This window comes from Harmonia axyridis, chromosome 1 (assembly GCF_914767665.1).
Source record: "Harmonia axyridis chromosome 1, icHarAxyr1.1, whole genome shotgun sequence".
In the NCBI taxonomy this organism is placed as follows: domain Eukaryota; kingdom Metazoa; phylum Arthropoda; class Insecta; order Coleoptera; family Coccinellidae; genus Harmonia; species Harmonia axyridis.
The window spans coordinates 53,667,118-53,681,142 of record NC_059501.1 but is presented as its reverse complement, the minus strand read 5'-3'; the positions used below and the strand labels follow the sequence as shown (position 1 = coordinate 53,681,142).

General features: G+C 34.3%; 1 protein-coding gene across 25 annotated transcripts in view; it reads left to right on the top strand.

Moving 5' to 3' along the window:
- Positions 1–14,025, top strand: part of LOC123671736 (transient receptor potential cation channel trpm) — a 241,241-nt gene that overhangs the window by 152,750 nt on the left and 74,466 nt on the right. For all 25 annotated transcript variants that reach the window (XM_045605743.1, XM_045605742.1, XM_045605738.1 and 22 more), the window contains one exon: positions 9,281–9,443. In XM_045605743.1, coding sequence (XP_045461699.1) covers positions 9,281–9,443 — 163 coding nt within the window. The remainder of the gene's footprint in view (positions 1–9,280; positions 9,444–14,025) is intronic.

Here is a 14,025-nt window from a genome sequence, read left to right as displayed (position 1 = left end):
CAGAGAGGAAATGAATGCATACCTAATGTTTGACTGATTCCCGGAAAGCCAGGTGGAGGAAATCCCTCTCATTTTTTTTTCAACAGTGGATTGTTTCAGCTTAGAAACAGTCAAACAAAAAATCCATAATATTTAATGAAAAAAGTCGCAGAATATCTGGACTCATTTACAAAATTTCAATAGCGGATAATATAATCGAATTCAATATAATTGATCGAATAATCAAAATTTCAAAGTAAAAAATCTATTAGGCTCAGGATATTTGGAAACAGCAGGCAATATCTTAATCTGATACATTTTTCATTCGAATAGCTCTCACGGTTTTCGTCAAAGTAATATGTATTTGTAAAATATCATATTATTTTCCAGAATAAGATCATACCACCTCCAGAACTGTGAAGCAATTCGTAAATTATTCTTCTGGAATTAGCAAATCCGCAGTATTCATACAGATATGTGTTTTTTCATGTTGCGCAACAAATTTTCTTCGAAAGGAAAATCTTTAGTAAATGTTGGCTTTTTGTTGTCTTCAAACATTCCTGAATATTAGTTGGTTCAGTTACATATTTCCAGCAATAGGCATTCGAATCGTTCAACAACAGATTTTAATCTCCCAGAGAGTTTCACAGTTTACGTTTTGATAATATGTGCCATAATATCAATAATTATGACTTATTGCCATTAATTCTGACTATCAATGAAATAATTCGAAGGATTATTGGTACATTCATGCGACTATTTCGCTCTTGTGGACCATAGAACTACATATACATATGTGCAGATGAACATGATGAGATTCATCATGACATTGTTGCCGATAAGCTTATCTAAATGAGGGGTTCCAATTAATACTATTCTCACAAAATTTTGCGGTTACACTAGCTTCCACCCATAACGATCTGCTATTTGCCTTTCGAACAACTTAGTATGCAGCGTATCCCATATTCGATGCTCACTGAAAGCATCTCGAGAACTATAAAACTTAGAGAAAAAAATCTTTAAGGACACCCTATATTTTTCAACGCATTTTGTAGCTGCAGATTTGTCGAAAAGCATACCGTTACCGATTTTTCAAATATGGCATCTTTTCAAAGATATTATAGAGTTCTTCGACTTTATTCTTAAAATGGGACACCTTATATGTAATTATTTATCATTTATTTGGAAATTTAATTCATTTGTGTCTATTACATAACCGTACAATTTTGATTCCGCCTTTTTTTTCCGAAATTCGAGGCTTCATTGTAAAAAAACTGGTTTTACATTCATGATTCGAAGTATTGTCCATCGCTGACCACTACTTTCTCCCATCTTTCGTGCAGCGAACGAATTCCGCGTTGAAAAACTGGTCATCTTTTGAAGCAATTCATGAATCGATCCAATTTTTTATTTCTTCATGAGACCGCAAGTGCTGGTCAGCCAGGCCGTGTGCCATTGATCAAAACAAGTGATAGTCCGAGGGATCAACATCTGGAGATGTTGATCTGGGGATGGGGTAGGACTTACCATTTCAACGTATGTCTTGACAAGTTATGGGGTCGAGCATTGTCTTGCTGTAAAATCACTTTATCATGGCTGTTGTTGTATTGCGACCGTTTGTCTTTCAATGTTCGGCTCAAACGCATTAATTGCGTTCGATAACGATCGCCTGCTATTGTTTCAGTGGATTTTAACAACTCATAATACACAACGCCGTGATGATCCCTCCAAATACTGAGCATGACCTTGGAACCGTGTATAATCAGTTTGGCCGTCGACGTGGAAGCATGGCCGGGATATCCACATGATTTTCTGCGTTAGGGATTATCGTAATGAACCCAATTTTTGTCTCCAGTCACAATGAGATGCAGTAATCCCTTTCGTATTTGCCTTTCAAGCCGCTGTTCACAAGCAAACAAACGCCGTTCATCATTCATTCATTCAGAAAATTAAAACCTCCCGCAAATGACGAGAATTTGGCTCGTAAGCTGACATGTTTAATCGAGAATAACTTTATGATATATGATGCAGACACAAATGGACTAATATTTCGATGGCGTTATGTTTACAAATACCTAAGCTTATTGTATCACATCTTCGATCTTTTTATTTCGACTACCACTTACCGCTACAACAGTCTATTAAAAACTACGGAAGCAAAGTTGTAATAGTGATCAAGTAGGTCTAATAGGGTGTCTGATTTCAAAAACACCAATTGTCCTTTATATGTTTGAGACGGTAATTAATTTCTATGATTTTTTACTAGAGCTGACTCTTTAGTTTATCTTGCCTTCTCTTTTCACTGTTATCAGTCAAACTTTTTGTTTACTTATGTGGTGAGGGAACTATAGTTTTCTTTAGCCGTAGGCAGTTTTGCTACTTCTATACAAAATGATCTATGGCATTCAGTTCTCTAACCCTCTGGTTCCACTTGTCTGTTCCTAGTTCTCTTGGTTCAGTGTTTAGAACTTTCCTGTATTAGTTAGCTCTTTCTTGTCTTATTTCCTATTGAAAGTTGAAGTTTATATTGGTTTTAAGCCTAATGAATCCATAATATTTTCTTACAATCTGAAATGTCTAATAATCTATAAAGCAAAAACAAAAAAAAACACGCTCGAGTTCTACGTATGTTAAAACTTATAATACGCTATTCAACTAATATATCCGAACTTATCTAGACGCAAACTAATTAAAATGACAAAGAAAATAAACATATAATAAATCGTGTACTTTAGATCGGTTATTCATATCTTTGTGTACACGTAATGCAAAGCGCCGCCTATGGTAATTAGACATAAACAACCATTAGAAGTGTTCTATATGATCAATAACATAACCATAACATCCTATTAGGTTTTGAAATTCATAATGAATTGTTTGAAATAAATATTTGCTTCACTCTTTGATAAATAGTATATTTTAACCTAGAAATCCAAAACATCTGAACTCTCTCTCTTAGTCGTTCTTCAAGATATTAGGAGCGAACACCTACAGAAGCTGTAAGTGTATTTCATAAACAAAATTTTGAATGAAATGTTGTACACAGTCTGAAATTGTTATTGTATATCCACATGCAAAATTCCAACCCAGACCGATCTGTGGTAATGCTCTTTTTTGATTCCGAGTCTCGCAAAGCTTTGTGCTTGTGATCACTTTCTGAATGAAAAAATGTTTGATCTTCGATTTCAAAATTTCCATTCGAAAAATTCATTCCAGTCAATTCTGAAGAATTTTGGTTTTGTGTCTACTTTTCTGTCGGTCTATGTATCCGCAAATCCTTCTAAAACTGTGAATTCGGAAATTCATATTTGATTTTAACGGAACTTAATGTAGCTAGTATGCTTGGTTTCTAGATGGCCCCTTACAAGTTTCATCATTTTCAGATATAGGATACTTGTAGATCATTCAAAACCGTAAAATTCCTGGTATTTCCATATCCCTCATTCAGCTTGTTGATTCTGATAAATTTGTTATTTTTTTTCAGATTTCGTAGAAATTTCAGATTCTCTGGAAATCGGTTATGCCGATTGTCAGGTTGTACTTTCCGATTTCGATGAAATTTATTTTCATATTTAAGGTTTGGATATTGGATACTCCATAGGAATCTTTTTCGAATTCGAATGTGAAAAATTCGGGACCGAAAGATCACCAAATATAGCGCTCTAATGATCGAATATTGATGATATTCGATATGGGTATTCCCCATCATTCAGCTCCTTGCACATTTATTATTTTATGACTTGTCTCTATTTTATTCGTTTGCATTGATTTTGATGTTGTGAATAATTTTTGAGATTAATAAATATTATTGTTATTATTGTTATTGTTACCTAATCGAAACTTGAAATTCCCAGTCTCTTTATACAGTGAACTCTCGTTAACTAGAACCTTGAAATCTCGAAATCCTCGATAACTCAAATTATTTTCTATCCCCTTGGAAAAACCGATTCAAGCCGGAAAATTTTCCATGCATAACTGGAAGTGATTTTACGAATTTATTTCAACATTTTTACCTCTATAAGTCGAAGACATACAAAAACTACCTCCATAACTCGAAGCCTGTAGTTAATTCCAAACCCCTCCGCACAAGTCGAAACATGTCGGTAAATCGGGTGTATTTCATGATGTAATAATTGCATCGTGTTGTTTTATAGAGTTTTGTTTCGTTTATTTTTCAGTTTTGTGAAGGCTGTAGGAAACACATTTTTGTTTAATGTTTTTTATCCTGACTCTCCTACACCTCTGAGAGACCTCTCAGGAGATTGCAATCATTACGAAAAACTTATTTAGAGTGTTCACTCTCGATTGCTGAAACAAGCTCAAAAAACTTGAACAAATTGCTCCTGGGCATATAATTGCAATAATTTGTCAGGACTTGTCAGATTGAAAAAAATGTTTCCTAAAATGAAACGAACAATCACACTTTGAATTAAATACCTTTTTTGACGTTTTTGAGTCTAAATAAGACTTCTTCATCAGAGAAACACTTAAAATATTTAGAATTTGTCAATACGGAGAGTCTATTTCATGGGTCTTGAATTTTTATTTGGTTTACCTCTATATCTCATTATCTGTGTAAGTCGAATTTAATCAAGAATGACCTGTATAACCTGAACTACGCCTTTGTTGAACTATACGTAACTCGGCGAAAAATCTTGGTCCCGTGGTGTTTCGAATTAACGTGAGTCCACTGTATTTCGCTTTTCACTGGTCCAATTTCGACATTCCTGATTCTGTAGCTTCGAAATGAGAAGTTACGCCATATTTCGAATGGTCATATTTACGAAACCCTTAGTTGGATTAAACCCATTAACAAACTTGACTTCGGTATCCAAGATCTGAACGTATCTTGAAAATTTAAAATTTTTTGGAATATTCATTCGGAAGTAATCATATTGACGGCCGGACAGCTTGTCGGACAATCAAAAATTTGGCCACTAATCATCCCATCATAATATTATAGATAGATACCATTCCCTATATTCAAAATAAAAAAATCACATACATCGTGACTAAATGAGAATTCCATCTGTTCAGATAATAAGCTCTCAAAAAGCACATCTTATCGGAACTCAACGTAATTCGGTTGCCGTCGTTTTTCATTGAGCCCAACTCCACGTCATCCCCAATAAAAAAATAATCCCTATTTTCTGACAAGCTTAATCCCTTGAACTTTCAACTAAAAATAAAGGGCCAAAGTATGTATAACAGTAAAGCAATATCCTCCTTCTTATACAGAAGGTTCAATATGTGTTTTAGGGATCGAAAACACCCATAAATAAGGTTCGGTCTCTGAATATGTCACGAGTTTGTTTTTGAAGATTCAGGTCGATTTAGGAAGGGAGACAAAGGATTCGTGGGAATTCAATTTGAAATGAAATTGGAAAGATGCATCCGACCAAGGAATACTTACATCACAGAAATTGAGAAGAAAGGCCAATGACGACATCAAGTTATATTATTACTAGGGAGATCCAAATTGCTTGTTTTCATTCTATCACGAATAACCGGAAATTTTGTTATCATTTGTATTAAGCTATGCCTACAGGAGGTTCCACCATTTACGTAACGCTCTATAAGGGTCAAGCAGTGAAGTTTTGGATTTCATTATTTGGACATATTAGGCAATTGAAAAGTCCCCGGTCTGATGCACAGATGGCGGTGCTAGTATTAAATCCATATAATTTTTAGTTAGTACCAACCTCCAAACGATACGTATTAAAATTTGACAGCAATCCGACTATTAGTTTGTGAGATACATACATTGTGAGTGTAGCTACTTTTGTTATTTGAGAAAAGATGGAAAAAAAAATTTCGTGTGCTGATAAAATATTGCTTTTTTTAAGGGGAAAAATACAGTTGAAGCAAAATCTTGGCTTGTTGAAGAGTTTCCGAGGTCTGCCCCAGGAAAATCAACCATCATTGATTGGTATGCTAAGTTTAAATGTGGTGTAATGAGCACCGAAGACGGCGAACGCAGTGAACGCCCAAAAGAGGCTGTCACCGACGAAAAAATCAAAATAGTTCACGAAATAATTTTGAATGACCGTAAAATGAAGTTGATCAAGATAGAAGTCATTGTGAAGATATCATCTGAACGTGTACATAATATCATTCACGAATATTTTTACATGAGAAAGCTGTGTACAAAATGGGTGCCGCGCGATCAATCGATCAAAAGCAACAACGTGTTCATTCTGAGCAGTGTTTGAAGCTGTTTAAGTGCAATAAACCTAAATTTTTGCGTCGATATGTGACAATGGATGAAACATTGATCCATCATTCCACTCCTGAGTCCAATCGACAGTCAGCTGAGTGGACTGTACACGATAAACCGAATCCAAAGCGAGGAAAAACATTCAGCTGGCAAGGTTATGACATCAGTATTCTGGAATGCGCAACGTATAATATTCATTGATTGCCTCCAAAAGGACCAGACCATCAACAGCGGGGTCATTTGAAGAAAAAAAGGTTCTGAAAACAATGGCAAAATGATTGCTTATGCATCCACCGTATTCGCCAGATCTGGCCCCCAGCTACTTTTTACTGTTCTCAGACCTCAAAAGAATGCTCGCTGGAAAGAAATTTAGCGCCATTGAAGAAGTAATCGCCGAAACTGAGGCTTATTTTGAAGCGAAAGACAAATCGTACAACAAAAGTGGTATCGAACAGATCGCTATAATTGCTGTATCGCCCTCGAAAGCAACTATGTTGTATAATGAAATCGAATTTTGCCAAAAAAATGTGTTTTACTATGGTAGTCCGGGGACTTTTCAATTGGCCTGTTAGAAGAAGCATATAAGTTTGGTCATTTACACTTTTTTGGTATGCCCTGTGTATTTCCAAACAATTTCAGAATTCAAACCTAATGGAGCCTAATGATACTGTGTCGAAAAAAATTTGAAAATATCAGCACTTAACCGTAATATCTTTTACTTGTTTTTGTGGTTCATTTCGATTTTTGATTTCTGCTTTGGATTCTATTCGATCGTTGCCTCTTTTTCACTTTGTTTCATCTGTTATCTAAAAGTCATAAAGGTAGTCAATATCAATTTAAAAAACTCATAATGAATATTGGATGGTGGGTTTCGTAAGGAATGAGCTAAGTATCGAAGAATTTTTCGATGAATTTTCAGAAATTGACCTTAAAACTTATTGCGAATTTTTTTGTTTTCTATCAACTGAAAACTAATGAATGCGGTGTTGTTATTTCAATAAAAGCTTTGTTATTCATTCAAAAAATTGTAAAACTCAATTTACAAATTTGGACAGTGTAGACAAACTGAATCACAGGTTATGCTCAAAGTCCGATTGTTACTTTCAATATGTTATTTCACATTCGTTTCGAAACAAAAATCGTTCAGTTTTCTGAATGTAATCTCTATACTAGCGGAAGTAACAATAACAATGTTATACATTTATTGATATACCTGCAACGTTTTTCCGATAAGTTTCAAGGCACCTAGCTATCTTTTTATTTCTCAAATGAAACTTTCTTTTAGTTACTCTATTGAATTATCGATGTATCGATTCATTGATTCATGACTCTCATTTTATCGGAATATGTGCAGTAATAAGCACAATGCTGTCTATTGCCCCAATAAACTCAAACAATGGGACAATTAGGCGTTATCACTAGATTTAATATCTGTTTCGAAGACTAAATAATCGATATGAAATTTACGATATTGACTATTTAGTGAAATAAAAATACTAAAAATGGTAATCGTAATGGTTATGAAGCCTTTGCCCGAGGCTAGGCAATTCGCAATTCCATTGATCCATTTCCCAAATCCAATGAAAAGACTCATTACATACTAAACGAAATAAAAAAATAATATGGCTTCATGTAACATTTTATCTGAGTTACATGTGTAAATATTGAAATTTGTCTTCCCAGTTTTATTGATGTCTGTTATTTCTTGTTCCTCATCATTTTTTTCTATTTTCAACATTCAATATATAATATTCAATAAAAGAAGTGGCCAATTGCATTTCGATCGAAAAATTGCAAATGCATTTTATTTATCAATACATGTGCCTCCAAGTATTTCATTAAGTTTCGAAAGAAGTAAAGAATTCGACAAGAGACATATGAATAGATTATACGATGGTTTTTCAATGAGAATGGTTTGGAATTTTTCACGGAACTTAAAATGGTTGTTTAACATCAAAACTCAAAATCACAACACTGTTGGTTTTGTGGTCACAGAAAGTAAAAATTTTTTTTTTCAGATATTCTTTTTGAAGTCTCATATTAACCGGTTAAGCAATTAACCTGAAAATTTGCAAAAAAATTCACAATTTTATTATCCATTCAAATGAAAATTTTCATTTCGGGCTCAGCCACGGAATTCGATCTCCGAAGTCACCTGAGAATTTTAAGTTTCTAGGTTTTCAGTTGAGGGTCAGTGAATCAAACCTTGACGTTCGAGATCAATCGTGGCTCAAAATTTGAATATTATGGACTGTTTTTTGTATTTTATTGAAAACTTCCAATTGAATGTCATTATGGATATTCATGAGAATTTCAGAAAATGAGGTTATAATTAACTCCAATATTCATTTAGTGACTTGTCGGTAGGGCAGGTTTGGACTGTCAAAATAATATTTTTCATGTTACATATTGTAAAACATCCTGTAAATCAAATTTTAATATAACGTATTTCTTCTCAAAAACAATGCCGCCACACTTCGTATCAATATTTTGAATTTTGTTTGAAAGTTTTCGATAAACTATATAAAACAACCTGTATCTCTCAAAATAACTTGCATCTGATATGAATGCCTGTACAGTTATTAGTGAAACACCCTATTTACATCTCCATGACCTAAGGCATTTTCCCCTAAGGCATGTTCATTTATTTCATTATGAATGTATTTCGCAAAATATTTGAGCTAATTCATAATTGAAATTCAATGGTCCATATATATCTAATTCAATCTCATTCTTTGAATCATGTGTACAAATTGAAACAAAAATTCTGTTTTACTAGAGGGAGAAACAATTTAATTAATATTATAATTATTTCATAAATCTATATTTTTCCTCTACAACTAATGAAGAATCAATTTATTTTGAACCTACACTAGGGATCAATTCCTGTTGTTTGATATAATATGTAGTAGTCTACACTTATAAGTTATGAATAATTCTTTTCCTAGTTTTCTTGAAAATTTGAAAAGTTCTCTAGACTTTGTTTATCCCAATCACGAATATTGGATAGTGAAATCGAATAGATGAAATTATATAGATTTTATTATTGTAAAACTTTTATTATATCTTACTATTTCTTTTCAGATGTTGCTGTGATAGAACTCTAGAACAACATAAATTCATCACTGAAAATTCAGAAAAAATCCAAACTGAAATATGGTTACCATCGAAATGTACAGCGGCCTTTCCTACGGACGCCTATGGAACTGTAGAGTTCCAAGGAGGACCTCATCCGTCCAAAGCTCAAGTGAGTTCATCCAAATATATTTTGATGTGTTGTAGCATTAGAAGGGTTACATAAAAAAATATATATATTTGGCAAAAATATTTGAAAACATGCCATATGTCAATTTTGTGGTTACGGAAATATTGAGTAATTTTGTTTGTATATTCTCCTTCAATTTATGGTCCTTATTATCTGACTAACATGATAATCGCCCGAGGCTCCTAATTGTCATTCTACATCCAAGTGCAAATTTTCATCTCGATCGAACCTGCAGTTCGGAAATTAAGAGAAACATCCAATTTCGAAAACTACCTCTTATCCAATAAAATAAAAGATTGCGGGGACGAAATGAGGTTTTCAAAAATATTTATTCTGAAACGTCTCTGTGAACCAATCTCCAAAATGTCAAAAGGCAGTTTGTTCAAAAGATTAACAATCTGATATGAGAAGGACCGCTCGAACAGCCGCAGGGAATGTTTCGGTATCGATAGTCTACCTCTTGATCGTACACTGACATCATGAACTTCAGAAGAACTCAGAAGAATTTCCGGAAAAAATAGATTGTATGCAAATATCTGCGCTCGCTCATGTTCAGCCATCCATTTATCCTAAGATAATGACTAATATGATCGAATTTTCTCACACAGTTGAATCGGTTGAAATATTTTGTTAAAATGAAAACACCCTGTATCTTATGAATACTTAGGACAATTTTTAAGAATGATTCATTCTATCTAATCTACCTACATTGGCGTGAAAAAAACTGTATCCATAAGATTGTTTTCTGTTATTGGGCCCCTGTTCTGCAATACATTATAATAAAAAACCTTGAAGACGTGAAAATCAATACGATGTCAGCGAATTTAATGCAGGGGATAGAACTATTGCCTATTTAGCTGTTCATCCTATTGGGAAAATAGCTTCTGTTTTAGTAGTCTGGCGGTGACAATATGGCATATTAAGTTTTAGTGCCCGCAGTAAAAGGTTGATAGTTATACCGTCGAATGATCCTTACATCGCTTAGTAAGGTCAAAAATGTCATGTCGTAATACCTATATTATAGGCTTGCCCACATACTTTTACCTTTTGAAAGGTCGAAGAATGTGGTTCTTCGCATTTGAAGAACAAGACCTACCTCACTAACCTGCTGTTTGGAATCTCATAGATTCATTTATTCCGATCTAAAAGGGGTTGAATGGGGAGAAATGAGATGACCTTTCTGCTTTCGTTGACTTTTGGAAAGGATACATTGGCTGAACGCAACCTTTTGAGGGAGATTGAGTATATTTCGCTATTAACTGATGATCATCGAAATATTCTCTTTGAAGTACAAGTTTTGGGCGCTTGTATCGGCTAGAAGATTCGTGGTAGTCGAGGATTTCTCTTACTTATCAATTGGGGTCTGCTTCTTCTTTTCCAAAAGTTTCAAGAGCGCATTAGCGGGGCTCAAGCCCTGACAGTTGTGAGAAAGAAAGAAGACCATTACTCCCCATACGAGACAGCTGTAGAACGCTGGTTTGTTTACGTTTAATTTGACATTTTCGTTTTGGCGCGTTTCAGTCATAGCGAGGGCGTGAGACTCTGGTGCATAGAGCCCTGGGGCAAACTACCTTGGGCCCAATAATCTCTAGGGTCAGAGAAGATTTTTGCTCTGAAGGAACGATTCTAGAGAAGATAGTGGAAGGGGAACATCGCTTCATGAAGTTTGAAGACAGGACCCTCCTGCCATATGGTGACGAAAGCCTTAGAACTATCGAGCAATATTGTACCAAACCAATTACCCACCTTCATTCGAAACCGATCGATGCATTTTACACAACTCTGAGCAGATGATTATGGTGGAGAGTTGGAAAATCAAAACTTTTCATCTGGCAGAATGTTCTTTAGCCTGATGATGTCGGCCAATCGGCAATATCGGGTGTCCCAAGGTGAGCGGCCTATTAGATTATTATGGAAACTATTGATGGTAAATATTTCAAATTTTGTGGATAGATATTTGGCCATGAAAGGTACATTTTTGAAATAATTTCACATTTCCAGTGTTGCCGGATGTATGACAATTTGGCAACAACTTTGTTAGTTTAAATGGGACATCCGGTATTTCTATTTTTTTTTATGATACTCCATAAAATATTAAATCTATTCACTCTTACTTTTCTTTCTCTATCTTTAACGGTTTTTGAGTTATTAATTATTTTTAGAAATTTCAGATCAAATTGGCGTATTACGAAAATGACTCTAGTTCGCTCAATATTTCAGATTCAAGTCAGAAATTTTGCAAGTCGTTAGATATTGATCTGATCTGTGTCACTGCTTTCGAATTATGGTTGTCAATAATACAGGACGGACCAAAAAAAATCATCATTTGCCAAGTTACAAAATTGTAAAAAAGTCTATTTTTTCAAATTAGACACCTAGTTTATTTTTCATTTTTTGGAATCAGTACAACACACTCTACAATTTTTCTATTTACGTCCCTATACCTATCTCCATTGGATTCCGAGTTATATGCGTTATATGTGTATATCTTTCTTGAGCCATTATTTATAGAAAAACCTCGGAACAAAACACCTGTTAGGCAATAATTGTTTATTTTGACATTTATGGATTGAACTGATTCATTGATATATCGATCTATGAACGACATGGAGAAAATAACAATACAAAAGAAATTTACGCTTATTGAATCAATGTGAAATCTAATAAACGCATACAACTCGGAATCCAGTTGAGATAGGTATAGGGACGTGAATAGAAAAATTGTAGAGTGTGTTGTCCTGATTCCAAAAATTGAAAAATAAACTAGGTGTCTAATTTGAAAAAATAGACTTTTTTACAATTTTGGAACTTGGCAGATGATGATTTTTTTCGGTCCGTCCTGTATTATTGACAACCATAATTCAAAAGCAGTTACACAGATCAAATCAATATCTAACGACTTGCAAAATTTCAGACTCAAATCTCAAATATTGAGCGAACTAGAGTCATTTTCGTAATACGCCAATTTGATCTAAAATTTCGAAAAATAATTAATAACTCAAAAACCGTTAAAGATAGGGATGGAAAAGTAAGAGTGAATAGATTTAATATTTTATGGAGTATCATAAAAAAATAGAAATACCGGATGTCCCATTTAAAATAACAAAGTTGTTGCCAAATTGTTGTACATCCGGCAACACTGGAAATGTGAAATTATTTCAAAAATGTACCTTACATGGCCAAATATCTATCCACAAAATTTGAAATCTTTACCATCAATAGTTTCCATAATAATCTAATAGGCCACTCACCTTGGGACACCCGATATATGTTCCTTTCCTGGCTTCGGTGGCTCTCTTCCATCTTTCTGAAAAGATTTCAGAATGGATTACACAACCTGTAAAAGCTTCCACGGCGTTTTCTGATAACAGACTCTTATTTGAGATAACATCAGGTCTGGAGGCTTATTCCCTTTTGAGTTGCAGAAAAAACAATGCACTATCTTTTTCTTCTAGTTTGGATGAAAAGCATTGAAAATTGATAATAATTCATCTGCATTATCAGGTGGAATTATCAGTATAGTGTTATTCAAATACAACCTGATGAAGGAGACAATATATTTCAGCTTGATTGAGCATGGAGGGTCATCACAAAAATTTTCAAATGATGGACTAACAAAATGGACTAGCCTTGGTAAAGTCTTAGAATATAGACAAAATGTCAGCTCAGTCCAACGGAATCGCCTGATTTTAATGGTCCTCAATATGTAATTTTAACTTCAAACAGAAAACTCTGCATAATGTTTTATATCACGTGTTGTTTTATTGTTGATACTGAATAAATTTGTTTAAATTCGCCTTTACACCTCAGACTCACGTATCACATTGTGGACACAACACGGCGAGCATTACTAATTTTGGATGTGACCATACCTCTCCAGAGTATACTTTCGGGAGGCAGTATTTCTTTCAGGAGACGAACAGTACTGCTTGCTTTAACTGGAGGATTACTAAATGTCGACAGATACTGGAGGATATTTTCAAGGACACCATCTTCCCTATTTGTTGGAGATGATTTCACCTAAATAGATAATAATGTTCTTCCTAATTGGGTGATATAGTATGATACTACCTTGAAGTAGTTTATATCCAAGTTTTAAACTGGCCTCCGGACTCGGAACCAAATAGAACATATTTGGGACTACCTTCAGAGAAGAATACTAGGCGTCAATAATGTCCCAGCAAATCTGCAACAACTACATAAATATTCTATTGAAGGGTGGGATAACTTGGAATAGGGGGTTAATTCAGAACATGCCGAACTAAATGAGCGCTATTATAAGGGCTAGAGGTCGCTATACCCAACATAAGTTTATCTGCTTAATTTAGAAGGATCACTATTGTTTGGGACCAAACATTAAAATATCTTTGGAATTTCGTAGCTTTCGTAATAGCTGAATGTTCTTATTCCAGTTTACTCATTATAATGAAGTGATGCCAAACTTTATTGTTGAATTACATGCCTTCTTTACAGAAATAATCAATTTTGGGGCAAGATCTCACTTTTTCAGTATACAGGCTGTTCAAATCTTTCAGCTAGACATCTTAACCATGTATAAGTCGAA